The sequence below is a fragment of the Nyctereutes procyonoides genome, unplaced genomic scaffold (assembly GCF_905146905.1).
Source record: "Nyctereutes procyonoides isolate TBG_1078 unplaced genomic scaffold, NYPRO_anot_genome, whole genome shotgun sequence".
Classification (NCBI taxonomy): domain Eukaryota; kingdom Metazoa; phylum Chordata; class Mammalia; order Carnivora; family Canidae; genus Nyctereutes; species Nyctereutes procyonoides.
The window spans coordinates 7,675,067-7,694,415 of NW_026575129.1; the positions used below are offsets into that span (position 1 = coordinate 7,675,067).

Here is a 19,349-nt window from a genome sequence, read left to right on the forward strand (position 1 = left end):
ATATATATATAATATATATATATATTAGGGGGTTAGGATTTCAACGTATGAATTTTGGGGAGTAAAGCATATTTGTATATGTGAAAAAATTAGGCAAGCAATGGAATCCCACTGAAGCATTTACATTCAAATGCAGTTAAATAGAACATGCATGACTACATAAATACACATAACAAGTCGATACTGAGAACTATCAGAGATGCACTGAAACACAACTAAGGAATCAACATTTAATAACTTACATTTTTGAATCTTAAGAAAATATCTAAGAAGTGGGAAGAACCCAGACTTAACATTTTACCCATGACTTCCAGGGAGGCAGAGACGAGGTTTATGAAGAAACCAAGTGTTCTATCTTTAAGCAATAGCTGAAGTTACATGGGTAAATATATTATTAATGTTTGTGTGATTGCTTACTATTGTTGACTGGATCTGTCCATTATGCTCCTGAGAATCAGGTACTTAAAAAACAGTGGAAATGATAGCAATGGCATGTGATTAACAATGGGCAGATCAATCCTGGAACGCACGACATTAAATATGAATGAAGCAAAAAAATGACTTTGGATAATCAGTATTCCAATAAATTTTCTAGAGCTAAAAGGAGTGGGAGAAATGCACACATTTTAATAATTTTGGAAAATCCAAGTTAACTAATATCAATGTGTATTTGGAAGCTATTGTAATTTGTTTTTTTTCAATGCATTTGCTTAATTATCTTATACAAAGAAAAAGTACCTCAAGCGTGTAGTTAAGAGTAGTGGGCATTCAGACAATATGTGTATTCTTACAAATGTGTTTAATTACAACTGCTTCAAAGGTATCCCAGATTTTCAAAAGTTTTATTTTAAGTTTGAAGACTAGACATGGTCATACTAATTTTACAACATCCTACATGATTTAAGTATATATACAAAGAAAAAAAACAACATTGGAATATTACACAGCTTGAGAGTTTGCAAAGGTTATTTGTGTCTTAGTCACTTCTCTACTTACTGACATATCAGATGCCAGCAGTGAGTATTATGTTTCATTATTTGTTGACTAGCAAAGATACAATCATTAGTACCCTAAGTCTTCAAAGTTCACACCAATTCTCTGAAGCCATTCAGAAAGAGAAAGTCAACCCTGAAATTAGAATTAGTGACTATGATAAGTGTTTTCAACAGGATATAGATAAAATGGAGATGTTTAAAATGTTAATTTCAGAGAGTCTAAAATTAGCATATTATAGCTACTCAATATAGTGAAGACTAGGTGATTCTTGTGTGTGTTCTGCATATAAGATTTTACTTGTTTTAGTGTGAATTTAAATAGAATAAATTTGTTTCCCTTTGATGTCATTGATACGAATGACACAAAAGTTACATACTACTTCATAGGAATTGTTAACATCACCACGTGTGGGAATCCCTTTGTTATCATGAATTTGAGGCATCATGGAACAAATAGCCCGTTGGTCATGCCATGTGGGTGAAGAGCACAGAGAGCAGAGAGACGATGCACAAGCAAGAGAAAGCCACTTCAATGTATTTCTAAAAGGTCTGAAGTATAATTTTGACAAACTCCCTTTGATAATATTAGTTTAAAAAGGTATCAGTAAAATAAAATTCAAAGCATCACAAGAAGCCATGAATAATTTTGAGGAAGTAAGTCATTACAAAGCAATACTCATGATTTCTAAAACATACTCTGTTAAGAATGAAGAATCGTGCATAGTCTGCAAAGGAAAATGGCTAGGAATTTGGTGGGACAGTAAATGCCTATAGAAACAAAAGGCATTGGCTAGACAGTAAGTGTGTGTATATTTTTGGACCTAAGTAATTATTTGTAGTATGACTTTAACATTTAGGAAATTAAAAAGATTTAATTCCTAATTTTAAAGTTGTCTGAAAAAGGCAATATAGAGGACCTAACAATTTTGTTTGTGAAAGATGCTGAAAAATGATCACCATTTCAGATGCTTCAAATTAACGATTTTATAAGAACCTGAAGTAGAAAGCCTGTGGGCGTAGGACAAATGTGTGCCCAGCCAGTCCTAATTTTGCTCTTATTAAAAATGCCATTATGATTGACTTTCCCTTTAAATTCTTCACAATGATTGAAGACCACTTTATATTTACATCATTAAGAAATGCTGTTAACACATGGACAGACAAGACAATAACAGTCTAGTGGCTTTTGTTATGCAGCACAAATAATAGAGGAGGAAAAAAAACTTCGCAGTGTTGCACAGGACTTTAACATTTTGTACACATACCACACTTTCTTTTCCAGGTCCCTTACTTTAAAACTCCAATAATTCTGTGTCTAAGCCTTGTAAAATAAATACTTGTAAAGCTTATAAATTAGATGTTGAGGACTTTTATGGAGGCAGTGTAAGCTTTAATTTGAGACACATGTCATTTAAACCTCCATCATCAATAAACAAATTGTTACGATAATTGTTTATTTTTTCAGGACCTCCGAAGCAAAATAAATAGAAATCAATTTTCATCTTAAAATGATCTACTACTTTGTCATTAGTAAATACTTTTCACAAATAACTACACAATATGCTTTCCTGGGAAACTGCTACCAGTTTCATTCAAGTCTCAATAAAATTCTAGTTACACAGAAAATGCAGAGATGAACAAAGAAATGATGAGTATGCTTGGCCAGGCTATGCAGCACTGTGTTAATACTTGCTTGCTAAAAAAATTCTAAATAGACAAAGAATTCATTATTCTATTATTTAAAGGAAAGAGAAGGCTATGTAAATACCATCAAAACAAAGTTTTAAAATCCGGCTTAAAGGGACATAGTATTACTTTGTTGTTGTTTATTTTGCAAAGTGGTAGTACTGGATTTTTTATAAAGGAAGTATTTGGAAATTACATAGTTATAGCTTCCTTCAAAAATAGAGCTGCAGATTCAATCTACTAATATTAAATATGATCAATCTGGTGATATGCAATCATGTTCCACATATATGTATACATATATATGCATACATACACACACAGAGATGAAACTTCTTTTAGGCAAATAATAGGGAAAAACTGAATTAGAAAAAAATGTTGACTTATTCAGTCAATACACAGTATAAAGAATATAGAATAGAACAAAAAAGGAAAAAAGACAATATATTTGATTAGAAACAATGAAAGTAAAATGAGAATTATAATATCAATTAATACTGCATGTTACAGATTCTTCAAAATTCTGTTATCAACACTGACAGTGTTTGGTAGGCACAGGGGAAACAATTAGAATAATGTAGAGTCATCACAGAAGAAAAAAAACCTTATTGCTAACATCGCAGTATTCCTTTTATAAGAATTCATTGAGTATTGATTATAAAAGCTCTATCAACTCTTGCTTTTATTTGATACCTATGAGGTTTTTTTTTTTTTACCCTTGCTATCAAGAGTGCTACTTTCTTTCCTTAATATATTTCAACCATTGCAAATAATTTAGAAAACAATGACAAAAGTAATTCACAAGTTAATGTGATGTTGCGTAAGAAATTTAAACGATGAAAATCAAATGAAACCATTGAAAAGGCAGGCTTAGACCTCCTTAAAGACAGTTAGTGGCCTACCATAATTTGAGCACTTTTTCATGACAAATCCCATTCAATTTTCCTATAGATTTTGCACAGTTCATTCCAAGGAGATACTTTTAGGGAGAAAGAGAGAGGAGGGTTGTGGGGTGTGGAGTCTCCTCACTCTTCTTCTGTGCAGCCCAGCAGCTCGGACCGCAGCGTGATCCTCCCATACCAGGACCAGGGAAGGATTCTTATGTGCCGTGCATAGATCGGAGGGTCGATGACGTTTTTCCTGTGGGTATCATTGTCAAAATTGCCCTGGAAAACCTAGTAGAAAAGAGCAAAGAATATCAATCATATAGCCTTCTCTTTCTTGGGAATTATTTTTTTAATCATTTTCTTGTTTGGAAACTTTTCTCCCAAATGTGAGATTTGATAACTAATCATGTTTTTCAAAACATAGGATTACAGCTTCTTCTTCTTCTTCTTTTTTTTTTAGATTATTTATTTATTTATTTATTTATTTATTTATTTATTTATTTATTTATTTATTTATTCATGAGAGACAGAGAGAGAGAGAGAGGTAGAGACACAGGCAGAGGGACAAGCAGGCTCCCTGCGAAGAATCTGATGTGGTACTCGATCCCAAGACCCCGGGATCACGACTTGAGTTGAAGGTAGATGCTCAACCTCTGAGCCACCTAGGGATCCCCGTTTGCTTGTTTCTAAGCCTATTCATTCCTGGATTCCTACCACACAGTTGTGATCATTGCGACATAATGTCCTGACATGTTGGCACTGGATTCTTCTCCAACATTCTTCTTTTGTTTCAAAGCTTTTTTCTTTTTTTGAGCATTTTATGTACCCCCCCCTTTTTTCCCTCCAAAGAGACCTTCATAATAACTTTGCAAAGTGCTTGTTTCAGAAAAAACAAAGTCAGAACACTGGGACCCTGATAGGAATGACATTAAATTACATGTTACTTTGGGAGAAATTCATGCTTTCATAATATTTACTTACTTGAAGATTTTATCATTTTAACCTATAGATTCTGAACACTTATTATTGAAGTAATTTAAGTAATTTCTAACTATTTCATATTCACAAATTTCATTTGAGCTCAAATAGGATAGTGAAAATCTCTTCAGAATTTCTCCTTTTAACTTTATGAGGCATCTTATAATTGGAAGATAATTTCTTTCTTGCTTGAGATCAAAACATGACTATATGGCTACAAGGAGACCTGAAACAAAAATTCCCCAGAGGAAAAAAAGAATAAGAAGCTCCATCACTATATGATGGAATATTTAACCCATATCTTTGAACATTCTAAAACTGAAGGAAATGCTTTAAAAATGGCCTTCTAGAATAAGTTGGTTCAGTCTCACATGATCACAAAAGGTCTCCTGGATAGGGAAAAATAAAGATATCTTCTTGAAGGCATCAGTCAGCATGGCACTGATTAATAGAGGCAACAGACAAGATGGGGTAATCTTTCTGTTGGGTCCATGGACAGATTCTGTGTCACTGAGGGCAAATGCAAAGTGCCATCCCCACCTGGTGGGGAACAATTTTTCAACCTGACACAAAATATACCTCAAAGGTGATTTTTGAATAAATATTTGCTGAAGAAGAGAATACTGAACCGTGCCAAGTCTAGAATTCATCATCCTGGCATCCCTGAATCCATTTCTATTTGATAGGAATTTTATCCTCAGCAATGCTCTGGCTTTGCATTGACCAAGCAAGTCTTAATTCTGGATTTAAATGTGCTAGTAAATAACAGTGTCTCTGTTAGCAGAAGCTCCCATGCATAGGACATACCACACAGACACTCACCAAAAATCCTTGGAGGGGTTGTCATTGCAAAAGCGGAAAATAAGAGAGCACCTTCTACGGTTTCCTGACATTTTTTCTGACATATGATGTTGGATTCAAATGCTTCATTGAGACTGCGGTGTTACAATTTAATATAGAATCTCAAATCCAATTTCAAAGACCTGCTAGAGAACTTAATGTGTATCTTTGGCATAATATACTCATCTAAATTCATTAACTTTCATCACAAGATCTGTAACAGTCCAAAACATAGAGCTATACCTCTTCTTGGGAAGGATATACAGTAAGAAATAATTTTCTTTTAAGTCACTGGTCTTCAGCGCGAGTTTCAATAAGAAACTATCAACCCAGAAATAAATACTTGAATTATTAGTTACACTCATCTTTTATAATGGAGAATACATTTAGAGAAGCTACATCAGCCCTGAAACTGCATACAACTGTGACACTTCTGATTTAAGGTGTGAAAGTCATAGATATTTGAGTGCTCATTAAAAAAAATTAAATGAAGTTTCATAAGACAGTATAACTTAAAAAACAAAAATGTTCACAGAAAAGCAGCCACAGTCTACGTTGGAATCACCCAAACCATGGCCTGAAGGTAGCAAAGATGTGCTTTTATTTTGGGAGGTCTCCCAGTAATGACACAGCAGAGAGAACACAAAGTACATACTTGCAAATTCTAGCATGACATCTTGAACTTGCTGTACAAACCTGTGGCCCATGTCCTGTTTTCTTGTCTCCAGCACTAGGAAGATCTTGCTTAAGAATGCTATTTCAGTGTTTCACCCAGCAAAGGAATGCAAATTCAGTATTCTTAGTTGACTTTTAAAAATGTGTAAAAATTCTAGAAACGTGCTTTCGCAGACACACTTCAGAGCTATAAGCACCTCAACGGAAATCAAAGTCTGAAAAGACTGATGGAAAACATCATACCTCCATATAGAAGGGAAAAACTGTATATGAGAAAAGTAGCTTGAGAAGTTTTTAGAAAAGAGTATGCATACGCTTCAGTTTCAGGAGGAGGCTTAGCTGATTAGCTGATGACAAGTTTGCTGATGCACTCAGACATGATAATGCTTAGGGATCTCTCAGGCTTTCCCCAGCATACAAGGCCCTCGAGAAAAAGACGCTGAAGGTACTTGGGAGAGGCTTCCACAGTTACAGCCTAGATAATAATAGAGAGAATTGCAACTGCCTCCATGTGTCTGAGCTCTTGGATTCTGTTTTTCAATGTCAACTCTCCTGTGATACTACTTAAAATTCAAATCATATTCTAATGAGGATTCAAATCTCAACACAGAAAGACTGTCAGATAAAACTATTAAATGTTGCTTCCAGCAAAGTTTTAATATTTTTTTTTTGTAAGATGAGACTTGTCATTCTTCATTAGGGACAATAGTCTATTCAGGCCAGAGTAGATGTCATCAGTGGGAGACTGCCAAAAAGGCAGGATCATCCTTCATGACACCCTCAGAAGGATGACGTAGTAGCCATGATGTATAACTGCATTTCACAACTGTTGAGGAATTCTTGGGGGGGATTTCTTACACATACTATTTATTTAGAATGCCATCTGGTCTCAGAAGATATATTTCTTTTTACCTGTCCTAAATAATGCATTAAAAGATTTAAAGAGAGGGGCACCTGGGTGACTCAGTGGATCAGTCTCTTGGTTTTGGCTCAGGTCATGATCTCAGGGTCCTGGGATCAAACCCTGCATTGGGCTCTGTGCTCAGCAGGGAGTCTGCTTGGGATTCTCTCTCCCCTTCTCCTTTTGCCCCTACTCCTGCTTGAGACTTCTCTCTCTCTTTAAAATTAATACATCTTTTAAAAAAAAGATTTTAAAGACACTCTCATTGTTCTAACCATTTGGAATTTATATTCATGTCATCCAAATAACCAGCAATTTTAAGTATTTTTTAGATGGCCTCCCTGAGCTCTTCAAAGCTAATGAGTCATATTTTAGCAAGGTCTCAGGTTACCATCAGTTCTTCCCTATGGCCTTTTGTTCTCCCCTTTCTAGATTTTATTATTTTACTTTTGATATGTGGAGACTAGAACTATAACTGGGATTCCAGATATTGTGAAAATGCAATGCTTGAATAAGCTATTGTTTGCATTTGCCTTAGCAATGGTGTCAAACACACCATTGGCTTCATTGACTATGTCTGTACACTGATCTAATACCCTTAAAGGATTATAGACAAAGATAAAAATCTATTACCCTAGAGCAGCATTTGTATGGGGAGAGAGGGAGGAGTGAAAAAGAGAAAAAATTATTCAGCATATACAATTTCAATTCTGTTTTCTTTCATCCAGAATACTTATAAAGTAGTTAGAAACAAAGTCTTTTCCAGCTCTGATCCCTGAGAAACATTGGTTTTATTTTAAATATTTTATTTCTTTATTCATGAGAGACACAGAGACAGAGAGGCAGAGACACAGGCAGAGGGAGAAGCAGGCTCCATGCAGGGGGCCCAACGCGGGACTCGATCCCATGACTCTGGGATCACAACCTGAGCCAAAGGCAGAGGTTCAACCACTGAGCCACGCAGTCGCCCCAAGAAACACTGTTTTTATGTAATTCTACTCATGGAGTAGAAGAATCTGAGCCTTGGAAAAGAATCTGCCAGCACCAACCTTCCTCTAACTTTTCTGACATGGAAATTCCAGCAATGGTAATGCAACTTCTCAATATAACAGTTATGTATTTAGACACTTTGAAAATCTGCCCTTGAGTTAGGCTGACATATATCTCTTCTAATTTCCATCTATTGATCCTAGTGCTTTATTCTCAACAAGCATAGATGGTATCTATCAAAAGAAAAATACTTTTAGGTTTATTTGATAATAATTAACACAAGTATCTCATAAACTCAAAATTAGTGCTTTAGGTTCAACATTTGTGGTTGCTTAAAAATATTCCTCATGTAAGATGATTTTCAAACTAATCATCTTGATTGCATTGCATTGAATACCCTCTGCTTTAACTATGACTCGATTAAAGTATGGTATTTATTTGGACATAATATGTAGTTATGACCTGAGTGCCTCAAAATATAGAGTGTACCTTTGTTTCGGATACAATACCTCTATCAATGTAGTCTAAAATTTAAAACAATTATGTTACATTTTCTGTCATGATTGATGACTAATGGTTAAAAAAACTTAGAACTTTTTCATAGAATTTCTCTTGAGCCAGGATTTTCCCAATGTTTTACTTACTTGTAAAATAGATTTATAGTGGATGTAGACATTTATATTTATTCCAATTTCATTTTATTGAATCATGACATTTTAAAAATAGCAATTTGTAGTTAAGATTATGGTCTATATAAAATATTGGAAATTTAGTGGACATAGGATTTAAGTATCTATTTCATAAAGTAACCATTTATGTATTATGTGAGTATAAAATCTGACTTTTGTGGGTGACATAAAGGACTTACACTTATTAGTTTATGGTTCAGCATCATAAAAGTCATTTTTTACATATCTATTATTAACATTACTTGAATTTCTTTTGGACTGTCAAAAATTTCAGTTACAACTTGAATCAATGCTCTAATGACTTAAGGTCTAATGCACAAACACAATATTTATCTATTTGGATAGTCTTTATAAGAAGATCTCAGTTGTTTCTCATTCTGTCTTTAATTTTTATTTTTTTTCATACTATGTCTTTTAGACTAATTTTCAATTTATGTTCTAGTTTGCCCAATATCAAAGCATTCCTAAAATCAAAACTTTTCACTAGAAAGTAACACACAAATTATTGTGTTATAATTTACAGAAAACTGTAAGTGGAATAAATATACATCACCTTAAAAGGAAATCCTATTAGAAGTTTTACAGGTATGAAACTTCTGTTAGTGATTGGATATAAGAAGTCTTAAACCAAAGTTTGATTATTTTAGCTTACATAGACTCTAGCTATTATTCAGTGAATTCAATTTTCTAGGAAAATTTATCAGCATCCTTGAAACCATTTCATGATTGAATGGCTGGTGTATCATTCTTGATGGTTTTCTCTCCAATCAATTCCACTAAACCAATGAAACTCTGTAACAAAATTAGTCTAAATATAAGTACATTCTTTCAGATGTAATAAGGAAACAAATAAGTTTCCAGGTAAATTCCAATATTCTAGGAAATGTTCCTTGAAAAATAGTGCATATTGAGAATCACATTCTAAGAGGTGCACACACACATAAAGAAAGGGTTCTGTTGGAGTTCGGAGATTGGGTTAACAACTGATCTGTAGTCTGTAGTGGAATGAGTTGGGGGATGAGTCCTCACTATAGCACATCCCAACAATGCTGCAGCAAAAATCCTCATTGGCAGAGAGGTACAGGGAGCCGCCTCAGTGTCTTCCAACCCGAAGCATTCTTGAATAGAATACTGCCTTCCAAAGGTGCAGCTGAAGTAAGGCCATAGCCAACCGAAACAATTTATCAGCATGTGACCATATCTGTACACACTCAAGGTGTGTCCAATCTAGTATAGTCATAGTGTTGGCAGACATATGTCATTTCACTGAGGAGAGTATGGATCATACAACTTTGTGTAATATGAGCATGCCATATAATCTTAACCTCATCCAAAAGGAAGTCTGACTTTTGGGAGATAATCTATAAACCCTTGGGAAGTTCTGCGTGATAAGACTGTGTTTGTTTACATGGGAGCCTTGGGCCACACCAGGTAGTTTATGCTGAACAATGTGATTTATGGTAGGGGCTTTGAACCAGCTTGACCACGGAAGGGGCTGGAGACTAAAGTCTGCTTTGCAGGTAGTAAACCATGTCTTCATGACTGAGCTTCAATAAAAACTTTGAACATCAAGGCTGAGGTGGTTGGATTTCTGGTTGGCAACACTTACTGCATATTGTATGTCACACATCGTTGCTTAAGATTCTGAGAGTAAACAACTGAAGGCTCAGCCTAAAAGTCTTCTGGATTCTGCTCCATATGCCTATTTTATTGGCTGATTTTTATCTGAATCCTTTCGCTTTTAGAAACTGTAACTGTCAGTATAATAGTTTTAAATGAGTTCTGTGAATCCTTCTATTGAGCTATCATAAAACCTGAAGTGGTCTTGGGGACCTCTACTTGCAACTGAGGTCTGAAGTGAGAGTGGATTTGGGAACTCCCAAACTTTGCAATGAGTAATTGATGCTGAAGGGCTATAGGTTTTCCAGAGAACTTTTTGATACTTGTACCATTGATTAGTCTGAAAAGGGATATCAACTGTCTGAAAGAACTGTGCCCCAAACTTCCTTAACATTATGTGCCAGGCCTGTCAGAGATACTCAGGTTTCAAAATTAATTGTGAACTTATTCTTTTATGATTCTTTGAATAAATTTTAACATGACAATTTTCTGAAATTTATTTATTGTGGCCCTTGAGTACACTTTCTAAATCTCTTATTGTTAGGCTCTACTTTCTCCATTTTACTTTCTCTTTTTATTTCTGTTTTCTAGGTGATGTTTATTCTCATGAACATACACCTAATAAATACATCAAGCAACTAGCGTTACTTGTTCTTTTACATATTTGAGTAACAAAACAACTCAACATCTTCATTCTTCTATATTTCTTTAATATCATTTCTGCAAAAGCTTCTATAGTCCTTGGGGAATATTACTTTGGCCATTTACTAGGGATTAATTTGAAATCCCCTGGGAAACTGGCAGGTTTTCTGAAAGCTGCAGAACATGGTGACATATATAAATCATTCTGTACCATATTTCATATTTGATACCAATTTTTATCTGTGTTCCTTTCAAAATGTTATTTTGTTCCACAAGCCCTTTAAAAAAATCTGGACCCTCGTTCCTTCAGAAATTTCTCTGCTTCTCAAGCTCCCTCAATGAAATTATAAGAGGCTTTCAAACTGCCTATCCAAAGATTTAACTTCAAAGGTCCAATTACAGAACATTTTTGTTTGATGGGGGAAGTAGAAGAAAAACATGGGGACAAGTTCCATGTCTTTCTTCCACTAGTGCATGAATCATTTTAAACCATTAAAATGAATATATGGATTCTCTGAGAAAATGAATTCCACTCCCATTGCTGTCCTCAGGAGATTTCTTGTGGCTCTGAAGTTTGCTCTCTTTTGTAATTATGTAAAAAAGTAGGTCTTTGGCTTCAGGGATTGCTACATTTCACTGAACTGATCTGGCTTTGCTTCATGTTCCTAGTGTATATAAATCTCTGATTATATCCCCCAAATTTTTACTAAACCACAAATTTGATGTTCACGTAGAGTTCTTGCAGTGTTATCTGCACTCTATTGTTTTCTCTGTTACATTTTTCTTTTTTCCCTTCAAAATGCACCAGTGAAAGACTCTAATAATAACTGGTCAAAAAAATGCAAATATGTTGTCTTTTACTTTCTACTCTAACAATAAAGGGTCATTTATTGCTTTTCAAACTGTCACACATTCTTTCATTTTCCTGTAATTGATGAGAAAGCTGGTTGGCTGATATTTAATTCTTGACTGGAAAAGAGGGCTGTGATATCTTTCTAAGAGTCATTCCTCTTTAGTACTCTGGGGATTGGGAGTTTTGGGAAAGAGGAGGAAATTGCACAGCTTTGGGATAATTGTTTTTTTAAGATTTTATTTATTTATTCATGAGACACACACACACACACACAGAGGCAGAGACACAGGCAGAGGGAGAAGCAGGCTCCATGCAGGGAACCTTACGTGGGACTCGATCCCAGGACTCCAGGACCACACCCTGGGCTGAAGGCGGCACTAAACCGCTGAGCCACCCAGGGATCCCCGGGAGAATTTTTTAGAACTCTTCATTTCTGGTCTCTCATAGAAGGGCTCAACCGACTCACAGAGATCTGAGATGAAGGGATTTAACTCTCCACAGTAATGGCCAACCACCCTATTACTGGTAAACTGCCATAGATTATACCCGTGATCCCCTAGTCCACTGCTAGAGTGACAAGTTGAGCTAAGGAATTGCTGAGATCCAACCCAGGCAGATGAGAGAGGAAGGGGAATGGGGAAAGGGTAGCCACTCCTTCTGTGCTTTACTTGCATAGCCTCACCTCCAAGTAGCTGGGGAGCTAGCTGGTCACTTCTTACAAAGAGCTAGAAGAGCCTCCCTGAGAAATTCATAAGAGTTCTGTTAAGTCTTAACCCTGGAAAAAGACACCGAGAAAAATCAAAGCAAAACTTTCTAACTCTGTTGATGTTACCTTCTTTCTCCCGCATTTGGTGGCATTTGGAATATTCAGTCTAGAAGTCATTTAGTAGGTAGGACACACCACCCATATTTAACTTCTTTTATGATGAAAGTCTCCTTAGGAAACAAGAATATCCTAGCAAATATATCACATAGGATGATTGCCTATAAAGATTTATGAAACATAAAATATGCCATTCTAAACTGTGGCTAGAGATTTAAACTACCCTCTCTCTAGCAGTCAGATTTTTGATTGCCATAAGAAATATTCCTACAGAAAAAAATGGAACTGAAATATCATCTGCTTTTCAAAGATACCTATCTATAGGAGATATTACCAAGAGTATCTGATAGCAAGACCATCTAATTTTTTTCTTTTTTAGTCTAACATCAGAAATGTAGAAATGCCTTTCTTCTTTTCTATAAAAGTACAAACAGTCTGCTTCTCTAATGAAGCTCAATGTTCATCTCAAAATTTCCTAAATCACACAGGCCATTTTGCATTGTATCAGAACAATCTGCAGTCTGACTCTACCCGTCATAGAAGATTTTCAATGATGTGGCAGTAGAGAAATGGGTGTCTGATAATTCCCACCCCATTTTAGGAACCTTTCCCTCACTTCACATCTCTTCAAAGAGTCTCCACCTATTTTGTTCAGAAATGACTTAGTACAGAGCGATAAGAATGAACACTGTAGTGACTTAAGCATTTGGCCATGTTTTTTCTAAGCCAGACTGGTGTTGAGGAAGAAACAGAATCAGGGAGTTGGGGAAGATAATTCTGGAGCTGGATGATGAGCTGGCAATGTGGAACCTCGGAGATGAGCAGGTTGTGAGGTTTGTGCATATGTGTGTATATTTCCCTGGACATAGAAGAAAGGCATTCTCACTTTATTCCCCCTTCTCGGGTGCTTTCTCAGGAGAACATCTGGTCTAGCTGGAAGATCTAGGAGATCTTCAATGGAGAACAGAGTGGCAAGATAGAAGATTTGGGATATACTTATACTAATAAAATTACTCATTACTCATCTGAAATTCAAATTTAATAGGGTGCGCTACACTTTTGTTTGCCAAATCTAGCAAACGTAAGTAAAAAGCAGAGAGAATCCTGGCCCTGAGCTGAGCAGGTGCAAACTCTACTTTGTTCAGGGGCTCCTGGGTCTTTTTGTCTCAATGTGTTGAGGGTATACTGATTATTAAATTATATTTGACATCGGGAGGAAAAAAAATCACCTTTGATGATATTCATAGGTACTGGTAAAGTACAAAATAGAAGAAAATAAATAACAGTGAAATTTTGCTATGTAAAAGTGATTTTTTCACTCACTTATGAAGAGTGCCTTCCTTTAATTATTGCTATTTAACATTTTTTTTATCTGTACAAAATTAATTTTATTTCTGGCTTTATTGGAAAGCCGGAAATTAACTTCTATGTTTGGTCTTCTGGTTGCTTTTTCTTTCTGCAGAAAAACTGGGGAAAATCCTCCTTTCATGCAGGTACAATCGTTGGGTTCATCTTTTATTTTTTGAACTTATCTTTTAATCAGCCTTGTGTCTCAAATGACACCAGAAGCTTTATAATGATGAGAAATGTGTTGCCTCTATAATAAGGGCCCCAAGGGGCTTAGTACAGATATGTGCCTCGAGAGCACATATAAATATGCTTTCTCCATCCATATAAATACGCTTTCTCCTTGAGATCCAACAAAAGGAAGTATATGGGAATCACTACCCAATGGGTCATTTCATAGGGTGTGGCAGATCCAGAAATCCTTCCACAGTTTCTCATAAACATGGAATTATGACAAATATCTTTTATCCTTTTTCAGATTTAAACTATGAAAAAGTAGAAAAAGACTAGAATACTAATTCATTTTGAAAGTTAGAGATTTTTGTCTCATGCATTACAGCTGATTTGGTATGATGGTGAACAGTAAAAAAGCCATGCCTGCCACGTAGAACTGGTGTCCTTGGGGATTCTGTGACCTTCAAAATATAGTAAGCATTCAGAATATTAGTTGTTTGGTAATTATTTAGAAATAAAATGGGTTCATACTTTGGCTGTGTTCTAGCCAACTGGAAATGGTGTAGTTCCAACAATCAGAATAATGACATAGTTTTTTCTTATACTCAGACTGATCAAGTGCTCACTTTCATAGTGGGAATGATAACTACCAGATTCACATTAAATAGGACTCTATTTTTTCTAATCAATACTCAAAAATCTTCTCCGCTAAGCTCTCCTGCTTCAGTTTCATTACTGCTTTTTAATGAATAATTACATACTTGAATTTTCAACAATTTTTAAAAGTTTTTTAGCCTTGACCATTCTCGTGGGGACCTATCGCTAATCAGTATTTTTAGGGTGTTAACCTTTTTAATTGATGCCTAAGATTATAGTTGGGTTAACACTTGATGGTCTTTCACAGTCATATACAAGCATGACCCAAATAGGAGAATGCGTAATTCTATTCCATTGAGGAATACTGTCACTATACAATTGTGTCTAATAATAGGTAGGTCTAACATAAACATAAACATGAGATGTTCAGAATTTTCAGTGCGGATATTTTTAAATTTTACTTATTTTATTTTTAAATTTTTATTTATATTATTTCTGATGAGTGATGGTAGATTGGGATGACAAAAATTAAGACATTAAAGTGTTTTGGCTATTGAGCACTGTGAAAATTCAGGCCATAAATGTAGTAATAATATGTAATAATAGAAAGTTATTTTTAATGAACATCTTACTTTAATGACATGTTATATAACATATTTCCTGTGGTTTTCACATGTTTTTTTCATGGTCTCAAATTTTAAGATAGCTTATCAAATTTTCTGGAAACAAAGTTCTTGAGTTTTTAGGACAGAAGACAATCAGCACACCTTAAAAACATATATCCATCCCTCACTGCATTTCTCTGCATTGTTTGCTCCTGTCTCCATTGTTAAAAACAAAACCACTGGCCCAGAAGGGCATCAGTTAGGCCAGTTAGGTCGAGTTTGTAAACTGGGGCTTACTTGTTAATCTAACTGCAGTTTCAACCTCCCCCAGAAATGTGGTCTTAACTGGTCAGTCAGGAATTTTTGAGTGGGTGCCAATGAGTCTGCCACAGGGCTCTCTCCACTGCGCCAGAGGAAGATGAAGTAATTCTGCATGATAAGACCCTCTTGCTTTGACTTTTAGGGGAAAGCAGCCTTGCCTACAACAATCCTCTTTTGCTAATACAGGTCTTGCCCTGTTCTCCGGCTACAAAAACCTTTCATTTTGTACAACTCCTCTGCGCTCCCTCTACTTGCTAGAAGGGGTGCCGCCCATTCATGAATCATTTCATAAAGCCAATGAGATCTTCAAATTTACTTGGTTGAATTTTTGTTACTTAACACCTTAAACTTCTGTCTTATGGAGAACAATATCTCATAGCATCTGCACTGGGATTTTATCTGTCACTAAATAGGAGTCATAGAGGCAGGGATGTTTTCCTTCCTCCTTCTTCCAATCCACCCCCATACTGGTGAGTTTATGGATTTTTGTGTCTGATGTTTACTTGTTTTTTCCTACTACCTTATGGTGAATCCTCAGACCCGTACACTGCTTTTGTTTTTTGTTTTACATGAAGATTGAAAAATCCAAATGCCATCTAAGAAAGGTAAAGATTTCCATGAACAAAATTAACCATATCGTTTCATTGCTTGTCTTTAATATCATAGACTGTGGCATGACATACAAACAATTTTCTCTGCAACTTCAAAACTGATCCTTGAAGAAAGACAACCAGCTTTCTTTTGTCTTCTCCAAATAAACGGAATGACTTCTTAATGAGCTCCTTAAGATCAATAGCTTCTGATTGCTCCCGTGGCTTGTCTATCATTTTGGTTTGTCTTTTATCTCCAGTATTTAGCTAGTTACTGGATTCTACAACTGCAATTATTTAAGTTACTAACCCTTGTCCTGCTCACCTCCATCCCATAAATCCCATTTCCTGGTCTGCCCTTCCTTTGGTCTTATACTCTTTACCCTATATTCAGGACCAAACATCTTTGGGTAGGCAGAACACTGGAAGTTCGTGTTAAATTTGGAAATGGAAATACAGTCTTCCCTGTAGCTGAACTGCCCTTGTCTATTTATGTCTGGATTTGCATCCAGTCTTCTTCCTTGTTTCTGACCCCAAGTCCCCATCTCACAACGGATTGTGATTGGTGAGTCCCCATCGTGCTGTTCTCTGTGCACCTTAACTGCTATCACACTTCTCACTGGTGAAACACGCTGCTTTCCAAATTTAAATTTGTTCAGTGTGGTTGTCCTTTCCCATTCCAGCAGGCAGATCTAAGTTTACAAATGACTTTCACTTTGATAAATCAGTTCTTCTATACTGGGTTAGTCTTGAGACATGGCCTTCTTGGTCAGGGACCTTAGTAAAATTTACAGAGACTCCACTCTTTTTTTGTCAAAAGCATCAAATTTAAAAGGTACATAAGGAATTACAGGATCTCCTTGAATTTTTTGGTTGGTATATACAGATTATGGCAATAACTAAATGTCTTTATTCACATGTTTTTAGTAACTATTTAGTCTCTCCATATTATCAACCTTCATTTAGTCTTGATGAACACTTCAGCCCCTAAGACTGCACTGTTTTTTTTTTTTTTTTTTTTTCCTTTTAATTTCTTAGTTCTAGGCACCTGGGTGGCTCCCAGTGGTTGCACATCTGCCTTTGGCTCAGGTTGTGATCCTGGAGTCCCACATCGGGCTTCTCCCTCTGCCTATGTCTCTGCCTTTCTGTTGCTCATGAATAAATAAATAAAAATCTTAAAAAAATAATTTCTTAGTTCTGTGAATTTTTTTTTTTTTTGTCTTGCATTAAAAGTGGACTCATGACGTTCACTGTTTTCTCTGCCTATCAACTCCTGGGCAGGGCTTTTTAATATAATTTAAAATTAAAAATGGCAGGCTCATCATTGAACTTTATATTCTGCCAAAACGGAAGAAACATTCTCAGGTTGTGTCCTGAGTTTGAAGATCTGATAACATCTACATTTATGGGAATACAGGCAATTAATTGTATGTTCTTTCTACCAACACATATCCCAGCCAGGTTCCATAATACTGAATTATGGCAAGAAAGAAAGCAGATAAAATTCGAAATAACAGTCGATTCCAGATGGTGTTTATTTAAATAACACTGTCCTGATTTTTAGACAATGCTGAAACTATGGTATTGTTTCCTTAACTTAGTTCCAGTTAAGTCACTCACCCAATATCTAAGTAAGTACACTATAGTGACTGCATATAAATCTCTGTCATGTAGGGGCACAACTAATTTGCTGTTTTTGAAGCTGAGTGCTTTGTGTAGAGTCAATTAATTGTTGGAAACTTCTTTCAGAAAAACAGCATCTTTCCTTTCCCTCGCTGCCTTATTTGAAAATAGGAACAAGACCCTGAGTGGATGAGACTAATGGTCTCCATGCGAAATGGAGAGACTCTGTCCCTGATCCTGCTGCTCAGAAACATGTGGCTGCTCCACCTTGAAAGGCTAATTCATACTCTTTCACTTCCCCCTGCTAGAATCCTCGCCGCCGAATGCCACTGGGGATTCCATTTACTTTACCTCCCAGGGGATTCCGGAGGTTACATATTTCTCACCCAGGTCAAATTTCAAAAGAGCAGCATGACTCTGATTACTGAACTGACATCTCATCTGACCTCTGCCTCACTGAGGAGCTGGACTTCGGAGGCTTTCAATATTCAAATTTAATTTCAGTTACCTGAGAGTGCCAGCTTCAGCAGGAATAAAAGAATACCCTACAGCATCTGTAATTACTGATTAATTTGAATATATCCTCCAATGCAGATTATGAAGGCTTTGCTAATAAGGACTGGTGAAGTTGACATTGCTGCTTTTTTTTTTTTAACAAGGATATTGAGAAAAGAAGGGAAGTAGAGAAGAACCAGAATTTTTTTTTTGCAGTCATAGACTTCTTTGAAATGATCATATTATTATTATTATTATTGTTCTTAGATAACTCTAAGCTTGTGCTACTTATTTCCTACAGTTATTTTTATCAAATAATACACTTGGTAGGTTGGATTTTGAGTCTTCAAAATGAACTGACTGAATCAAAGTTTTTCTACCATTCTCGAGTTCCTCATTAGACTAGGATTGGATTTCTTTGAGCCACTGTCATATTCAGGTTCCCCCCACCCTCCCAATACATCCAACATAGAGAGGACAATAACTGTCTGTGGAATACAGGATTGAATGAAGATAAATGCCACATCCTTCTAGATGCTTTCCCACCTAATCTGTGTCCTAAACTACTTAAATCTATTATTTAAATTTAAGATTTGTTTAAAGCTAATACATGTTACTTGCTGCTGTTCATGAGAGAACTGGCAAACATTAAAATCTAAACTTACTTTTGAGACATTGATTCATACTGACTTCCACTGACAAATTAGAGGCCAATCAGTCCTAAAGAATTATAATACATTCCATTCTGACTAGAAAAATACAAAACTACACTTAGTTTCAAAAACTTAAATTTGGTGCCAGTTAGAGTCATCTTTCCTACACATGCTTATTATTCAAATTAGCTGGAGCCTCTGGAAACATTTAGATTCCCCACAGTCAGAGGCAGGACCCAGAAATGTGTATTTTTTAACAAGCTCCCCCATGAGTGCTATGATCAGGCAATTTTGGTAATCAGTGAATTAGAGTTCACCAGGATGTTGCAGGATTGCTCTTGATGAATATGTGGCATTGATCTTTA

At 35.8% G+C, this 19,349-nt stretch overlaps 1 protein-coding gene across 2 annotated transcripts in view; it reads right to left on the reverse strand.

Annotated features, from left to right (window-relative positions):
• Positions 1-823: 823 nt before the first annotated feature.
• Positions 824-19,349, reverse strand: part of EDIL3 (EGF like repeats and discoidin domains 3) — a 397,168-nt gene continuing 378,642 nt past the window's right edge. For both annotated transcript variants that reach the window (XM_055342305.1, XM_055342303.1), the window contains one exon: positions 824-3,856. In XM_055342305.1, coding sequence (XP_055198280.1) covers positions 3,707-3,856 — 150 coding nt within the window. In that variant the 3' untranslated portion in view covers positions 824-3,706. The remainder of the gene's footprint in view (positions 3,857-19,349) is intronic.